Raw genomic sequence first — 19625 nt, forward strand, 5'->3', positions numbered from 1 at the left:
ACACAAAGTTGGTTTAGGATCAAACTGACATCTTATTTATTTTTAACCAGGCCCAAAATGGAGTCGGCTTGAGAACCATTACCTCGTCATGGGCATTCATTGTGGATGCTTCACCTCCTACAGCAGGTTATGTTGAAGACGGACCTTTAACTGTTCAGGGAGATATTGACTTCCAGACAGACCATACATGGCTAAGTGCAAAGTGGACAGGATTCCATGATCCACATACAGCCATTAAGGAGTACTATGTCAGTTTTGGAACTTGTGCAAACTGTGATGATATTATTCGAAGTCAGCCTATTGGAATACGCAACGGTAAGTGTCAAGATCATGGTTCAGAATGTATCTCAGTTTTATTCAACACTGGAAATACTATTTTCAAACAATAAATTACACTTATATAATTATCTGATCCACATCAAGTCAACGTTGAAAAATCAACAATGTAAATCAACCAGACTGTATCAATTAATTTTGAGTCACAAAGCCTGTAATGGCCAAAGGCTGCTAACATAATTCACCAGTAACAGAAATATACACTTTTACCCTTTTGTATTTGATAAATACAATTTTATATTTAAATGTTGGCCTTACAAGTCACTAAAGATCTTCACTGCATGACTATGGCCATTGCATGCACTTTAGTTGAAGAAAATCAATATTTTATAACAGCTTTATTAATTGCAAGTGATCAGATACTGACAGTATAACTTTAAACATTAAATTTTCAGAAATGTCTGTGCATAACTTGAAACTTGCCCAAGGTAAAAAGTACTACTGCACAGTAACCGCTTGCAATACAGCGGACTTGTGTACAACCATTGAATCTGATGGAGTCCTCATTGACTCCACTCCGCCCGTGAGAGGAAGGGTATTGGATGGAAGGGAGGGACATGATATTTCATATCAGTCATCAAGGTAAGAAAAGTATACGGGGAATTTTACTAATTTATTCAAATCTGAAGTAATATTGAAAATGAACGTTCCATGAAATAGTGAATATAGAGTACAATTATAATGATAGTGTTACAAGCCAGGGGTCTTTGCTTGACTGAGCAGTGTCAAACCCTGGTGCAATTCCCACTGGAAGTCATAAGTTTACCCCAAATTTCCAAAGACTTCCATACAATTTCAGTTGTAAATTATAAAGCCAGATGTGTCCATTCTATACATAAATTTTACTCTAAATCTTTGTAAGATCACATATCTCATAACCTGCCAAATATCTATAAACCACACATCTGCATGGTTTCTCTTCATTAGGTTTCCATACTGCAAGCAGTTTATGCCGTATACAACTATCCCCTAACACAGGGAACTATTTTAGCTATGCAACCTTAGGCCAGTCAATCCAAAGTTTCCAGGCACATTTTGCCAATTCAACGGCATCACATTTCCCTCCATGGTGATATAAATGGTATCTGCTAAATCCCTTCTTGTTGATTCCATTGTGTAGTTTACAGGTTTCCTACCGTAAATACTGCCACTGCAGTCACACCACCAATGTACACCACTAGATTTTAATAGGGACTATGTTATTTCAGCGTCACTCATTCGGTTTTAACCTGAATTCACTACTAGTGAACCGCTGAATCATGGAAACTCACTAACACTTCACTACATGATGTTTGCTCCTAGTAATTGGCTAATTATTTTGAGCTAAGGAATATTTCCATTGCACCGAACTCCAATAATCAGACCAGAATCACAAAGAATTCCTTAAAATGTGACGCTATACCCAAATTTATTACAATACAAATACAGGCACTAATCCATACACAAAATTGGTAGCGCTCGCTTGTTTAATATAATTTGTTTTCATGCAAATAGACTGAAATACATTAATGTTTCAATACATTTTTTTTTTGGAATAGATAATACTAAAAATAGAAGTTTTTAACATTTCTGTGGGTTTCAGTCTATATCCGCCATATCTGTGTGATTTTATATTTTTCTCATTTGTAATAAACTAAACCTGCAGTATGGTGATTTGATGCTGAAAACTGACACAAACCTTATAATGCTGCATTTTCAGAAGCTTTCTTGCTGCCACCTGGTTTGGGTTTTGGGATTCACAGTCAAGGTTATCTCATTTCGTCTGGAGGGTGGGAACAACAAAAGGAGGAGATGACATTCTGCCATCGACAAATCTACATTTGTCCAATATGGCATCCATTCCCGAATTACCTGATGCAAATGTGCTGCCTAATGGGAGGAAACTATATATAACCGTGAGGGCATACAACAAAGCAGGTACCTAAACTGATGCTGTCTGTGAGAATTAGTGTAACTACAAACATCATTTGTATTCCACTTGTTTTCATACAAATGTTAATCTACAAAATGTATTATTTACAATGAACTAGATTATATTTACACAAATATTTTTGTCAGTTTCTGTCACGTTCTTCAACTTACCCCAAATATTATTTCATACTCCTGTCTTGTTAATTGTGGAGGTAAACAACCTGAGCTATATTTTGGAAGTTATTTTTTGTTTCTCCTTTTCTTTTTGTAGTAGAGACCCATAAATATTCTATAAAAATGACAATAATTGATTTTCAGGTACATTGTCACTTGTGAGATACATTTGATAAATCCATAATTTCAACATTTTGTCAATGCATCATCAGGAGAAATAATATGTCAAGAACATATTCCATATCCTGCAAATTAGTAATATCAGCCCATCTGCAACAAAGAGCAAGGAAATTATTCCTCCAGAAGTGAAAGGGTATGATTTATGTCTGCATGAGTTTGAATTAGACAACTGGTTTTATTTAATAGAAGGGTATGATTTATGTCTGCATGAGTTTGAAGTACACAAGTGGTTTTATTTAATAGAAGGGTATGATTTATGTCTGCATGAGTTTGAATTAGACAAGTGGTTTTATTTAATAGAAGGGTATGATTTATGTCTGCATGAGTTTGAATTAGACAAGTGGTTTTATTTAATAGAAGAGAAACTGTGGATGTCATCAATATAAATTATTTTCTATAAATATTTATAGGTCATGCTAGAACATAAACAATTATCATTTTTTTAGTCTATTAAAACCATTCTAGTTTGATTAAAGAACCTTGCACGTACTGTTGTGTTGTATATATATAGACTGCAAAACAGACTCTTCCTTTTGAATTAGCTTCAAGTTTGAATAAATAGTTTCTTGTTTGGATTTAGGTTTGTATGCTGAGTCTACCTCTAATGGATTTATAGTAGATGTATCACCACCGAACATTACGAAGGGTGTCGAGCTTGTCTCACGCGGTTCCATAACACCCAATACACTTGTGTACCGATCTGCAATGAAGATAAAGTGGGAGGTACAGGATGAGGAATCCTACATTGACAGACAATACGTTTCCATACAGTCACACGTAAATGGAGACTTCAGTCTGTCTGCAACAAAGGTTAGCCGTCCAAAGTTGCTGCATAATTAAAAATAGAATGTAACAATTGGAGAAATTACCATCATTGGCCACTTTGTTCAGCATTTGCTTCATAGTCATTAACACGATTTAAACCCTTAGCACAATTTAGGCTGAACTGAATGCAACTTCTGTTGAGATATTTGTTGAGGGATACTTTCAAATGATACCTAATTTGAATAGAACCTTGAGTATAGATTATTCGCTATATATGTATAATTTACGTTCTAAACTATTAAATTAATTAAGAAACATTTCGGGAGCTTTAGTAACCATACAGCAAAATTAAGAATGTGTAAGAACACCATATTGTCCAGGACAAGTGATAATTTTATCCACAACATTGTCTGAAAGTATATTATAAAATATTCCTAATTAAAAATTTATTTCATGATGATACTTATTCTACATTTATAAAACATTTTTATTTCTTCATCTAGATAAACGGAATCGCTCGTGATTACACATTTACTGGTTTAGATCTTCATGATGGGAGTTATTATGATGTGACTCTTATTTCCTGTAATGGAGCCGGACTGTGTTCCAATTGCACTCTGCCCCAAATATTACTAGACAGCTCACCACCAAAAGCAGGTTTGATATAGCAGATTTTTATGGTTATATTTCTAGTTGGAAGCTGATTATTCTAACAATATAAATGAACAGCTTAGCATACAGTATAAACAGTTCAATATGCAATGAATAATCCAAAAGTTTTTAGAACTAAAACTCTTCTACTCTCTGTCTGTCTGTCTCTCTCTCTCTCTCTCTCTCTCTCTCTCTCTCTCTATATATATATATATATATATATATATATATGAAGAGATAACAGTCTGTAGTATCATCGTAACAATGAAAACAAATGCTTTATTAGATGGTACCTGTAATGCTATAAAAACAACTAATTAATTTAGAGATGTATACACACTGACTTAATAAGCATACAGTTAAGCAAAGTATAACTTTACCATTCATACAAAATTCCTTTGATTTATCTAGGCATGTTTGCCATATCAACTGACCATGCTTCTCAGCCGCAGCGAGAACCAGAAGGATGGATGACATGGTCCATCTTTTACATTAACCTTGCCTGGCTTGGTTTTACTGATGTCCACTCTGGCATTGACACATACCTGGTCAATGTGGGTAGCACATACATGGGAAGTGACCTTAACAAAGTAAGAATAGTAGAGACAGCTGAATAGTAACATATTATGTCTCTATAACTGAATTGTGACTCCTCAGTAATTTATAATACTTAAGTCTGGTTGCTGTTATATGGGAGCAATCTAAAAAAGGATGACCACTTCTAATAGATAATTAGTAAATTGATATCCCTATTATTGAATTATGATTAATAATATTGCACTTCAACATTTCCTGACCTGTCTAGACTTCAAAGTTTTCCTTTCCACAGACTTAGAACTATATCTATTAGAATATAAGTACTAAGACATTTGGGAAAATTTGTCCACTTGTCTTTTTTCTATCTTAGTATCTCATGTAGGTGTACGAGAACATTAAAAATCAAAATTAAAACATTATTGGGAAGGAAATAACTGGGACTGTTTACGAAATCAAAATGAAAACTCACTTAGCAACTTATATTCTAAGTTATCACCATCTCCTATAAGGACACGACAACAATAAAAATCAAATTAAAACTTACTGGACCAGTCAGATTCTAGAGGTAATTAGTGACGGAGCTGGTTTAGTCAGACAAGATTAAACTAAACAATGTTATTAAGTAATATTTTTGTGTATCACGATCTTGTATATGGATAGCCGTACATCACAAATAAAATAGAAAATTACTTGACCAGTTAGATGGTATTCTAAACCACACCGAAGGTTGACTTGAGGATATTGTTTCTCCTTTGCATAACATTCCCGGATTCCATTACCATTAGAAAGATAATCCGCTAAATCTGGAATCAAGTGATCATGGAAAGACAAAATATTCCAACAACCATTCCCCTTGCCTACACTTGCAACCACCAGGTGGCTACAGACATTTACCATATTTTGATTTGATGCTGCAAGAATCATTGTATCCTACCTCTCAATGAATCAAAGTCAATCGTGTGGATTATTACATCACCGGTCTTCAACTTGTTACTTTATTGAGTGTAAAGTTATATATTATATGTTGCAACCATTATTTTCTGAAATGTGAATGTGTATGAATTTATTGCAGTCGTGGACTTGGTCTTTTTTCTGAATTATTGTTGTAACATGGTATGGCTAATACCTGCTGTTGAATGTTTGATGTCCTCACTAGCCATTGTAGTGGGGGTCACTTTGATGGCATCTTCCCCTCCCAAAGTGGTGCATACAATGCCCACAGTGACCATTACATAGACTCAGCTACAAATTGAAGAACAAATGGTTGCATTTCTCAAAAGGTATTGTTGTGCCAACTAGTACATGAGGCGACTGAACTGTTGTTGTTCATGCCATGATGTTTCAACTTTCGCTTTATTCAAATGAGAAAACTCTCATTTATAATCATATCTATATATCTATATATATATATATATATATATATATATATATATATATATATATATATATATATATATATATATATATATATATATATATATATATATATATATGTAGTGTGACCCCACTATAGCACGCTCCATTATAACATGAGTTCGGATATAACACGGTCGTGGCGTGGCTCCCAAAATTTCATATACATGTATTTTTCTTGTGCACAAAAAAAAATCCATCTTAAAAAGTAAAAAGAAAAAAAAAAGTTTGTTATCATTTTGGGGAAGAGATTGCGTACGAATAATACAAGATGATTGTGGCTTGCCTCCTGAAAGTTTATATGTATTTTTCTTGTACATGAAAAAGTATTTTTTTCTTCTTAAAAGTGCAAAAAATAATGCATAAAAGGTTTATTCTGGGATCACGTAGGTCTTCGCCAAAGTCGCAAACTTGGATTATTTTTCCTTAATGGATGCAAAACATACCATGTGGCTTTTTTATCTTGGCGACATTGTTTGCTGTTTAAACTTTTATATACAACCATTGGTTTGGAGTGCAGAAATTCAGAGGCCCCATGAAAGGAAGCCACAAACTGGATTTAAAATGCACTGAAAGTTATCTATTGTTACAAATTCTTTGTCCATATTGACAAACCATCTAAACCATGCATTGTTATATCATAATCCACTTATCTTGACATCTAGCATGAGTTCTGTATGTTGTGAAATATCCGCTTTTTTGTTGTTGATATTTCTGGTAACGGAGATCAACCGGGCGAGGCATTGTCTCGTAATCTATCTTTCATCAGATTTTCGGCCACTTGCTAGTAATTAATATATTTACAAAGACTGACATTTGTATGTGGATGGTAAGTAAAATTCCTCTTCATTTCACTCAGAATTAAATCCTTCAGAACACTCGCATTTTCTGTAATAATCCCTGTTATCAGAACACCTGTGTCTCTATCGTCCTTTGACCCTTTGTTAATTTTCAGACGCATGCATGGAAGGCAGCATCACGCTGCTACAACAAATGTAAAAAAAGAAAATACATCTTACGTGTTATTTTATTCAATAGGCATGGAGGGACAGTAACTAGAATAGTCCAATTCCTTTTTAAAAATGTACCCAGATAAAATAGTTTGCTGAAATTTCAAAGGAAACATATTACCTTTGAAGCACCAACTGTTATGAAAATGTACTCAGCAAATGGGAAAAATACCAGCCTCAATCATGCAATACAATTATTTGATGTTCCCGCCACAATAAGAAATGGGCATTTGTTTGGTTTCCAAAGCTGTTTTTTAGTGGTGACTTCAATAGCGCATGCACCCTTCATCAAAGATAGCTGACTACAATCTTTCAATAACAGCAAAGAACTTTTCTTCAAAGGAAGTCAGTACCAAACTTAAATAAAAGTGATGGAATCTGATGGATTTTTGCATTTTCCAACATGACTGGAACACGTTAACTGTGCTGTGAATGTTTCCTTTTTGTAAAGAAAAAAGTTTATGCTTATGAACGCTACCAACGGTGGCTTAAAACGCAAACTAACTTTTACCGACTTGGAACGTACTGAAAAGTAAATATGCTTCGTCATTCATTACGTGATTGTGCTATGTTTTTCCACTGAATTCAGACCAATATGACTTGTTACAAAATTACTGAATATTTTAAAGCTGTGTGTTTGCATATTTTCGATGGAAGCACTTGTATTGTGGATTCAATGTATATGATGCGGTTCACGGGTGAGTACATGGTGATTAGACATTTATATATAAACAGGATTCCCGTATATGTATGGATTCATTGTTCTTTAAATAAAGTAAACTATTATATATGTCTTCTCTGTTTTCACTACAGGTGTATTTCTCATTTAATATGCATCAATTTAAGAGGGTAACTGTGCCTATGAAGCACGTATTTTACCGCCTGCATTTATTACCTACACAACTCACACTTTTTTGGGGGTACATTTTCTTCAGCTAACTGACATGGCTGCTTATAACACGGTTTGGTCTATAACGCATTCGGGTTCTATGGCTCCCAACTACCGTATTATAGCGGGGTCACACTATATCTATCTATCTATATATATATATATATATATATATATATATATATATATATATATATATATATATATATATATATATATATATATATTGTTGAGACTTTGTGCCAGGTGAGTTTATTTTTACTGTACTATGTGATTGTTGTTGGAGGATGGATGATCGACATTCTTTGTATTATTCATTTTCCTAACTTTAATGTGATCGGATAATGTATTTGACGGAGAAAGGATATTTTTTAGCAAAGTGCTTTTCTCCAAAAGTACTTACACAGTCACATTACTAAAATCCCTTTCACTCCTCTCATGGTGCTAGCATCCTGTATCAGGCAGTCCTCAATTGAAAACTGTCTGTATCTGGTGTACGGACAAACATAATATACTATAGAATTTCCTTTCTTTCTCGTGTCACCAGCTCATGGCATTCTAGCTGCCGCCTAGTATGTCTACAATCAAAAGTGACCAGGAATCCATTTATACACCGCCCAGCTGCACTTTGGCATGCAGAGCTGTACATGGGTCAGTTTAGCTGATCTGTCCAGTTTTCTCTATAACCTCTTAGAGCACTTTCATTTTTCATAATGAATGACATTTTGACCGCCTGTGGAAGCTCATTGCTTTCAATTTTGATTATAGTCACGTCTTCTCTATACTGTTTATCAAACAACTCTTTACTGTCAGATCGATTTCGTCTGCAACATTTATGGGTGGTCTTTGAAAAACAGTAGGTTCCAGCAGATATTTAGGCTATTTATTATCACCGTAGGTGAGGTATTTTGAAAGAATGTCAGTAGGTAACACCCATGTATGACCTTCTTTTTCATATAGTTCATAATCTTAGTCATAGAATTGACATGCATACACACTCATCAATGCTTATGAATTATTGCAACTTATGTACTGTGGGTCATGATTGATACATAAATATTTTGAAGCATGCCAAAGATACGACCTGCTTAAATTGGCCATAATTAAAGAGCTTAATGTATCCACCCTGCACCCACACCCATATCAGGCATCATTTAAAAGCTTATTGATACATACTTTTAAGATAAAGCATAATGTGGTTCTGGTTAAATGGACGGTTTCAATGGAAATCGGGTAAAACATACTTTGTTGCATTAACCGTATTTCTATTTTGACTGGAATTTTAGCATGCAATATTTTAAAAAATGTATGTCTCTCTCTCTCTTTCAAACATTATGCAATTATTTCTTAAGCATCTGAAAACTCATTGTAAAAGAAGGAAGCTTTTTTATAGTTTGCTAAATATGTAATTTGTAAAGAAAGCCATACAGACGTGAAATGAACTTGTGTAACAATTGATGGTCTGCATTTTCTAATGTATGTCACAGAAACAAAGAAAGATGAAGTGTACAGATATCATCAGGACAAGTTTCCAGCTTATATAATGTGCCCCTAATGCTGCTTTCAAATCAATATAATCACATGTCATTTAATATGTGTTAAAACAACTTATTATCCAAATAAAAATAGTAAATCTGAATCAGATGGTTTCGCATTTATGTATGTCCATTGGTTTTTACTAGTGTGTGCACTTCCTGTAGCAACTAGTGCTCCTGCATTGTCTCAAGAAAACAAATACACAAAGAAACATCTGCACATACATTAATGTTTGAGACAGCAGGTAATCTCATGGAGGCAACTCTAGGAAGATATCTTGTGCAGAATTAAAGAAGAAGATTTAATTGTTGCAAAAGATATTTGTTTTCACTCTACGTGCCCATGTTCCTATCTAAATATTGCAAATATGAAAGCAAAAGCAAATATTTGAGCAGTACACATATTACAGATGAAAACGCCGTCCATCAACAAATTGAAGAGATACATGACGATTTTACGTACACCAGAAATGATTTATGAGCTTCTACAAAGATATAAATCCTTACTTGCTAAAACTGTGAAGACAATACCAGATGTAAATAATGGCCAATATTAGAAAAGCACCAAGGTTCTGCAATTTCTTTTTAGGCACAGTGTGGTTGATGCAAGTCTTTGTTCTGTAGAGCACAATCACGCTAACCAATGCAATCAAAGCTGCCATTAATTTAAAAGAGTAGCTCATATCAGCACAGAACTTTAATTCCCTTAATTCTGTGTAGTGTAAAACAGTTTTTCATCCAAGTACATGTGTGTGACAGAGTTCAAATGTAGATTGAAATATGCAATGTTATAAGAACACTCGTCAAGAAACGATGTCACAAGTAAACATGACATGCAATGTGCGTACATCTGACTTCTGCTACATGTATGATCGGAACCTTAAAGACGATCCAATAGAGGGTGTCCAATGTTCACCTGAATTCCAAACAGTGGTAGTGTATACACAGAAAGCAATCTGCAATGGATGAGCAAATTAGGGACTCTTTGTAAATGGCACAGAGCTTCAGAAATGTAAATTCAAGTGGACGGTATGAGTATGCCAAGCACAAAACTAAATAGACTTGAATTCTTCACTGAGTAGTGCAACTCCTATTTTCTTTCCAAAACAAACTTGTTAAATGAAGTGTGTGTATATCTATATATAATATACATCAATTAATTGAAAGATCAATAAATAGATACTTACAGAACTCTTAGTTTTCTTTAGCATCCATCAAACATAATGCTAAATATTCTTTTGATTTCAATCACAGAAACATGCTTAACTAATATGATACAGTCATTTTAAATTTAATAATTTTTTTTTTTGTATAAACAAACTCAAAAGTTTTATTTGTTACCAATATAGTAATTCATCGCAGAAAGTCTACAAATCTACCACTGAAACTATTCCTAGGTACCAAGTCAACCTATGAAAATAGGACATGACAGAAATGCAACCCATTATGCTGATGAAGGTTTTGTTCAGACGAGAAGAATTGATACCAGGTCTTTGAAACTTCATGAAGAGGTGTTTATCAGCATGTGGGCTGTCAATAAGGTAAATTAGTAAAACGTATGTCAATTGTCAAATGTTTGTCCATTTAATAAAGCCTTATGTTAGAGGAAGACTTATGAAAACACAAAAATGAGTGAACATTTTGGTATGTGTACCAAGATTTGGTATTGTACAAAACATTTTGAACTTTTAGTATGCATGTCAAGACATTGAATTATACATTTTTAACATTTAGTATGCATGTCAGGGCTTTGCATTGGACAATACACTTTTGAACATGTATGCAAAGACTTTGTATTATAAAATGCATTTTGAACATTTAGTATGCATGCCAAGGCTTTTGTATTATCCAATAAAATCTGAACATTTAGTATGCATGCCAAGGCTTTTGTATTATCCAATAAAATCTCAACATTTAGTATGTTTATCAACCCTTTGTATTATATAATATATTTTGAACACTTAGTATGTTTATCAAGGCTTTGTATTATATAGTATACTTTGAACACTTAGTGTGTTTATCAAGGCTTTGTATTATATAATATATTCTGAACATTTAGTATGTTTATCAAGACTTTGTATTATATAACATATTCTGAACATTTAGTATACATGCCAAGGCTTTTGTATTATCCAATACAATCTGAACACTTAGTATGTTTATCAAGGCTTTGTATTACATAATATATTCTGAACACTTAGTGTGTTTATCAAGGCTTTGTATTATATAATATATTCTGAACACTAGTGTTTATCAAGGCTTTGTATTATATAATATATGGTGAACACTTAGTATGTTTATCAAGGCTTTGTATTATATAATATATGGTGAACACTTAGTGTTTATCAAGGCTTTGTATTATATAATATATTCTGAACACTTAGTGTGTTTATCAAGGCTTTGTATTATATAATATATGGTGAACACTTAGTATGTTTATCAAGGCTTTGTATTATATAATATAGTCTGAACATTTAGTATGTTTGCCAAGACTTTGCTTAATGCAAGACATTTCAACATTTAGTAGGCATGTCAAGGCTTTTACTTGTACAATAAATTTTGACCGTTTACTATTCATGCCAATATTTTGTTTATTATACAAGACATTTTCAACATTTGGTTTCCATGTCAAGGCTTTGTATTATACAACACATTCTGGACATTTAGTATATACACCATTGGTATGTGTGTCAAGAGTTTGTATCATACAGTAGTTATAGATGTACAAACTGCTCAGTTAAAGCAACTTCAGATGAGCGCATGAAGGGCAATATGTAGAAAACTTCAGTATCAGAATTTATCCATTTTATGCCTACTTTTATGTGATAATGGTGACTTATTATTGAATGAGAAATATTTTATGTGTCCTAGTGCCTGACATTCTTTAAACAAATTATCTTTAGCTTGAACACAAATTTTCCAGAGGCTTCAGATTTTTTTTATAATTATTTAACGATTTCTTTTTCTATAACCAAAAAATAATTGGCATAAAACCAGTGTGGTTATGTCGGTACTACTTATAAAATACCAAATTTTGTTACATATGCATACATTCACATATCTCGATTAAGCTTCTATGAATTCGAAAATGCAGGTTGCTGTTTATTTTAAGGTTGGCTTAACAAGTCCAGTAATTCACTCCCTATTCACACTGACAGATGGAGGAGACATGGAACTCATAAGAAGATGTAGCTCCCATTCATGTCTTGGACACTGTGTATGTGCACCTCATGGTGAGAAGTGTGTGGATGCCAATCAACAATGCAAAAATGCTACAAATGGTAATAATGTGTTTGTGAATGAATTTTGTCAAAAGATATGTAATTAGTTCATGTTTCCCTAACTTGTCTGAATCTGAAAGAAATTCATTTACAAAAAGCAAAGGGGTACCAAACACAGAAAGAGCTTAGGTGTACCAAACACTGAAAGAGCTTAGGTGTACCAAACACTGAAAGAGCTTAGGTGTACCAAACACAGAAAGAGCAAAGGTGTACCAAACACAGAAAAGCAGCAGCACTATTAATTTTAAGGAATGATATATAGAAACTTAGAAATTCATGAAATAATAGAATTGATGTCAGTAGATTCACATAATACATGAAAGCATGAAATAGCATGATTTTAATTGCTGAATAACATTGCTTCAAATGCCCTTTCTTAAGTATCAGAACTTTATTATCTGTTACTCTTCCCATGACGCATGTGTAATTGAAACAAATTGATGATGCCGTTTCAAAATCTGCAATGTAATATATAATTTTTTAATAAAAGTGTACCAAGACAAATAATTTGAAGTCTATGATGACTAATTCAACAACATTCAGTTTGCCTTTTGTAAAGTGATTGTTACTATTTTTTCAGGTAATTTCAGCATGTTAGTTGTTCTTGATGTCATTGATTTCACATTTTCTGATCGTGTGATGATTCCAACCTTCACATTTTCCAATACGGCTCTAGCTGCAGAATGGCATATTGTGCAAAGCCAAGGCAAGAAACCATTATGGTAAGCAATTTATCCTTTGTCGCGCAGGGAATTCTTCGTCTTGTCTCTTTAAAAAGACAACTTCCTATGGCGAGCTCCTTTTTAAAAAGGGATGTCAGAACATAGATGGTTATCAGCCTCATGAAATATATGACATTCCTATTTTTCACTTCATTTTGAAGATATATGAGCATTTAATTAATACTTTGATAGAATTCGTGTTTTATTTCTCATAAAACTGTTTCCTTCCTCTAACAAGGTACGAGTGGAGTATTGGGTACAGTAAATACAGTGCACCAAAAGGAGTTTTCGATGAGGCAATGGAACAAGTTTGGTACGATGCTGGACAAAGAATGCGAATGGTTGCCAGTCTCCCTAGGGGTAAAGAAAACAGACTTTTTACTATGCAAAGTTGTACATATGCGTGATCATCATATTACATCACAAATGAAAAAATGAAAGTTCAATTATATAAACAGAACATAAGAAATAATCACGTTTTTGTACAATGCAAATCGTTTGTAAAATCTATCCTAGGTTCATGCAAAGAGGGAACCATTAAAGAAATAAATGGAATCTAACACAAGAGTGGCAACTTGAAATTGTTGCTGGACATAAATACTAATTGCTTACTTCATTTAATATACCTAAACTACACCTAGTCAAGATCAAATAGTATGTTAAAGCTTTGATGAAATTATTTTATTAAAAGCAAAGAAAAAGTGTTCACATTTAATCGATCTTTCACCACCATCATTCTTTGCTTTGTATTGATTTTTCCTTGTTATCTTTCTTTCTAATAAAAGGGAAACAGCTAGAGGAGGGAGGCAAATATTCCTTTTTTATTCGTGCTTGGTACGACTCTGTAACTTTTGCAACATTTAAAAGTTCTGGTTTGATTGTGAGTAGCAAGCCTCCTCAAACCACCAACATACTTGGGAAGTCTGTAAGTATGGATGTAATTAAAGTAATACAGATACAGGGTTTAGTTAGAATTAATTATGCGACATTGAACAGTAAGTTAAACACTAATATCATGAATCAAATTTGTACCCTGCTACCAAGCTTGTTTTGCAAGTCATGTATGCAGGTTGATGTGCATATATTTATTTATCATCAGAGTCGATGGAGCATAAAATTTAAACCAAATAAGATAAAGATCTATCACATAGTCAGTACACTTTGCCTATAGTATGTGCAGTTTCATATTTTTGATATTATAACGTGTGAATAAATCACTTTATGTGATTCTGATGGTCCAAATAAGCCAATAAAATTGTTGTGCAGTATTCTCTTTACTGATTGGCTGCGATCATTGTAAAACTGTTTAAACCCCGTCTTCTGGAATGTTTTGCTATGAATGAACATTTTGGTCGCCATTTTTTAAAATTTAATTCACAAAAGAAATTGGGGGAAAAATAGTCTTGTCTGTCTGAATATGGCCAATTTACCACCACAGGGCTTGCTATGCCATTTATAACATATCATAACATGAAAAATGGCTGCAACCCCAAGAGAAGAAGAAGAACAACAACAAGTAAAGCTAAGGGTATTACGCAGTTCATAGCAGATCAAAAGAGTTGGGGTTGGAGGAGGGCAGTAAACCTTAAGCATGGAATCCACCCTTTCTACAAGCGTGGTTTAAATTTTAACATACGAAAGTAAATAAAATCACCGCTGTTATCAGAAGAACGTGGACATGAAACCAGTCTCCAAACAGACAGAAGTTTATCCAACCACTGCATATTTAAGTGGTAAATATGTGATGCAAATCTGAATCAAAAAGAAATTTGTTTACATATTCTGTAGTCTGCTTTTCCAAGTCAAATACTGCAAATATCCAGTCAAAAATACATTACATTAATTATGTGAATTTCTGCATCCAGGAGACCTTCTTTCAAATGAATATTGCAGCAATGTAATGTTTAGTTGTGAAAGTGACATGTTAGGTTATGTAAACATGGACCGTCTACTGCATCCTATCCGGTACTGTATCAAACAGTGTGACATCACGAGCTTTGGACATTTTGTTGAAAATGATTTTGTCTGTGTAAAATGTTCTATTTATTTGGAAGGACATTTGTTTTTTGAATTATAGACTGTAAGAAAAGTATAATCTATTTTTAAACTAATACTTATGTTCAGCTTTGTTTTGGACTATTTTATACGCAAAAGAAATGAAAGGTGCAATGTCTGTCAAAAGCTGGGCTTTATTCAACTCATTTAATAAATTCAACATGAAATCATTACCCATCTGAGATCCTCTATATATTTTCTAGTAAGCAGTTAGGTTAAAATGAACATTACTTAGAACTTTAATCATCATGCAAACGATTGTTTATGTAATGCTCGTAATAATGGTTTTGGATGAAAGATCCAGATTGTTTTGCTTTAATGTCCTATATATGGATAGATTTTCAAGGCTTATACCAAGCTTAAATATTATATCAAAAGATTGTATATGATTGTAATAATTATTTGACAACAACCTGTGTTACCAAGAGTAGAAACAGAACAGTGATATTTTTTAGATGACTAAAATTGTATAATTCATCATACAGAGAAATTGTTTTTATTATCTTTTTGGCCATAGAAAAGACTATTGCTTCATACTTATAAATAATCTCTATCTCTATCTCATATTGTTATAATTTATTGCAGGTTAAGGAACTTGTTAAAGAAATAATTGGGGACATTGACTATATAAAAGAAACAAATGGTATGATGGTAGACTGGTCTGATAAATTTTTGGATGGAAATTCAGTTGAGAAGTTCCAGGTCTACATGAGTACAATTCCAGGAGGTCTGAATTTACTTTAGATGTCCGTATACTAACTTATCAAAATGCGCATAAATTCATAACTTATATGATTGTTCCATGCATATGTGTTACTATGTGTCAACATATAGCATCATAGACACATTACTCAAAACGCTGACTCTTTGTTTCATGGCCTCTATACTAGGAAAGTGTTTCTATGTAAATGTGTCATTTTATTTTGAAATTAAATATGGAGCTCAATGTGGCATTTCTGTTTGTACTCTGCAAAGATAAAAGCATTTATTTTATTATTATTTAGATTAAATTTATTAAAGACAAATAAGATTATACTTAAAATTAAATTAAATTTTCATGCCGTTATTTATTTTAGGTCACAATGCCTATGCAATTGCTACCATCAATCCAAATGTCAACAAATATGATCTAAGATTTAAAGTCAGATATAATTTTAATCGACTAATATTCTGGAAGCTAAGTTTGATCTTATACACTGTAGTCCCTGCTGCATAATGCCTGGTAAAACATAAAAGAAAACCTTCTGTGGCTGGTTTGGTATCGGATTGTACAGACAGTCAAAACGAATTTCTCCTTTTCTTATAATTTCAGGCCACGATGCTCATGTAGTTGACACTTCCATTGATCCCAATATCACCCGTTATGATCTAAGTGAATATGCTTTTGAGCCTGACATAACCTACTACACAAATGTTGTGGCATATAATTATGCTGGATTATACACCACAGTAACCTCAGACGGATTCCGCATTGATAAGAACCCTCCTGCTGTTGGTGTTGTATTAGATGGTATTGGTGAGTAGAATTACTGGAAGCCATCTGAATACGCCATTTTAAAGGTACCCATGGTTACAAAGATCAAAGGCTTAAATAAAAACAGTATCATTTGACTCAAGTGAGAATGAATTTATTTAGATCAAAGTGAAGCAGCAACAAATCAAGGAATTTCAACCTACAAAGAATTATTCTAAACATATAGAACACAATATTTCAGCAAAATACATGTTTAAACCAAGATTAGCAGCCAAAACAGCATTGTTCTGAACACGTTAAATTTTCATAATCTTTAAGTAAAATATATGTTCTCACTTGGTTGTTAAAAATAATTCTTTAGCATGAAAAGTTAAAGCGTTTCACCAGATTTGTATTCATCTTTAAACATGGGACAAGGGCTAGGTTTATTACAATATGTTTTGAATATTTTTGACATCTGAGTGATGTCACTCAGTAGAAATGGATGGAAATCGAGGAAGGCAATGTTTTTAATATGGATTAAAGCTGATAAGATAAAAGAATTGCCACTTTAATAATAGCTCAGATAGAAGAGGAAGTGCGTTTTGTACTTTTATACAACTAAGACCATCTGTTATATAGCATTGTCAGGATGCTTTAATCAATTTATAAATTTCTCACACTTTTGATTACCCTCTTGACCCTTCCTCATGGATGGAATTATGTTTTTAACAAGATTTTTCATGTCGTAGATTCAAAGTTCAGGAAGTTGTATAAACATGGAGTTAGTTCAAACAAATCATCACACACACACACACACACACACACACACACACACACACACACACACACACACATATATGTGTGTGTGTGTCTGTCTGTCTGTGTGTGTGTATGGATGTGTGTGTGTGTATGGATGTGTGTGTACAGATCAAACAGGAAATATGAGCTAATAATCAATAGGTTAAAGAGAATGTAATTTTAATTGCAATCTAAAATAGTAACATTCCAGAAGATAAATACAAAATGCATTTGGGCAACAAAAGATTTAGTGAAAGTAACATGTGTAACCTCCAAAAAGGGCAACGAGTAGGGATAGGCAAAAATGCTGCACAAATGATCATGTGTATGTCTTATGCGCTTGTCATAAATATGTTAATAAATTAATAGTGATAAATGCCATTTTCGATCTTTTTATATTTTTCATACATGTGCTGAAACCAATGCATATTTATATGAACAGGAAATTTGCACTGCTTAGTGTTATGTTAAAACGTACAAGGATAAAAATGTAAGCAGTTTGTTTTTTGTTTTCAGGCCCAGGAGACGCTGAGTATCAAAATTCCTCCACTTCACTGGCAGCCACATGGCATGGATTTGAAGACTTGGAATCAGGTGTGATGAGATACACATGGTGTGTAACAACAATGAACAATCTTACTGGGTGTGATATCTTGGCCTGGCAAAATGTGCATCTCTACACAAAAGTAGAGAAGCAACTTGTGGAACCTCTTAAAACAGGTGAACCTTTTCGCTTTAATTCATTAAGAAAGAAAATCAACAAATAATTAAATATGTAAATATAATCATATTGACACTGTTACGAGTCTTTGCTCTTAAAATATGCAACAAAAATAGTTAAAAGCAACAAGTTTTATAAAATTCATTAAATAATTTATTTCACTAAACTGTAAAGTGAGAATGAATAAAGATCATACGGTATTGCGAATTAAATCACAAAATAATCACAGAATTACAGACACAAGTCCTAATACTTTTAAGTTCTGAATAAACTTTAGTAGAAATCCAAATTAAGTCCAGTGCTGAAGATGTTGCTGTACCTGTGGTGGCCTGATTTGTGCTGTTGTACCAACAGTCTTTTGATGAATTACAGCAATATAATTCCAGGTTTGAATTTACCATAAATCCTAGTGAATGTCTCTGTCCAAGAATATTATTTTTAATGTTCACTCTGTATTTCCAGACAAAATTTACTTTAATTGAACGATTTGAAGAAATAAATTCCAGCCCAAATGAACCACTGGAAACATCAGTAATACAAATTGATTCCCCTAGATCTTAAACACTAATGTCTACTTGACCTCAGGTCACGATTGACATTTTCTATCAAAAAACATTATCTAATGGACAATTATATTCTAGAAAGATTTTAATGTTCACAAAATAAATGCTAGTTATTATTAGAAAGTCTGTTACTAAAATTATAATATATAACCTGGACAATGTCAAGTACACCAGGTATATTGTAGGGGAATTCGAATAACCTGGACACAGACCCAAAGAGACATATTTACTTTTATTAATAATGATCCTAATATTATATCCATACAGTCACATAGAAAATATTGTAGCTATGTATTAGGGTTTTTTTTACAGAATAAAATAAGAAAATCAACAATTCAGGTCAAGTAGAAATTAAAATTGATTTTGGACAAGGTTAATTCAAAGATACAATATTACATTACAATAGCATATAATGAAATTTTTATAAAAAAAACACCAAAAAATACCCTGAACTAACAATCTATGCCAATTATATATGCATAACACCACTATGGTTAAAAGACTTATTGATATCATACACTCTCCGGCATTCTATCCAGAAATAGCTTATTATACTTCATTATATTGTTATTGATATCGTTTGAGAGATGCAAATGCTACAGAGCATTTGTCATTAATTTTGTGTAAA

The 19625-nt window shown here is 33.0% G+C and overlaps 1 protein-coding gene across 1 annotated transcript in view; it reads left to right on the plus strand.

Annotated features, from left to right (window-relative positions):
- The window catches only part of LOC149805310 (uncharacterized), a 65892-nt gene that overhangs the window by 38690 nt on the left and 7577 nt on the right, over positions 1-19625 (plus strand). Inside the window, exons 12-25 of the mRNA XM_089934038.1 lie at positions 51-315; positions 732-918; positions 2036-2253; positions 3182-3411; positions 3870-4023; positions 4429-4607; positions 10799-10942; positions 12514-12682; positions 13263-13404; positions 13643-13764; positions 14190-14329; positions 16045-16186; positions 16772-16975; positions 18230-18433. Of these exons, the coding sequence (XP_089790164.1) occupies positions 51-315; positions 732-918; positions 2036-2253; positions 3182-3411; positions 3870-4023; positions 4429-4607; positions 10799-10942; positions 12514-12682; positions 13263-13404; positions 13643-13764; positions 14190-14329; positions 16045-16186; positions 16772-16975; positions 18230-18433 (2500 nt within the window). The remainder of the gene's footprint in view (positions 1-50; positions 316-731; positions 919-2035; positions 2254-3181; positions 3412-3869; positions 4024-4428; positions 4608-10798; positions 10943-12513; positions 12683-13262; positions 13405-13642; positions 13765-14189; positions 14330-16044; positions 16187-16771; positions 16976-18229; positions 18434-19625) is intronic.

This window comes from Sinohyriopsis cumingii, chromosome 2, assembly GCF_028554795.1.
Source record: "Sinohyriopsis cumingii isolate HCF-2022 chromosome 2, ASM2855479v2, whole genome shotgun sequence".
NCBI lineage: Eukaryota > Metazoa > Mollusca > Bivalvia > Unionida > Unionidae > Sinohyriopsis > Sinohyriopsis cumingii.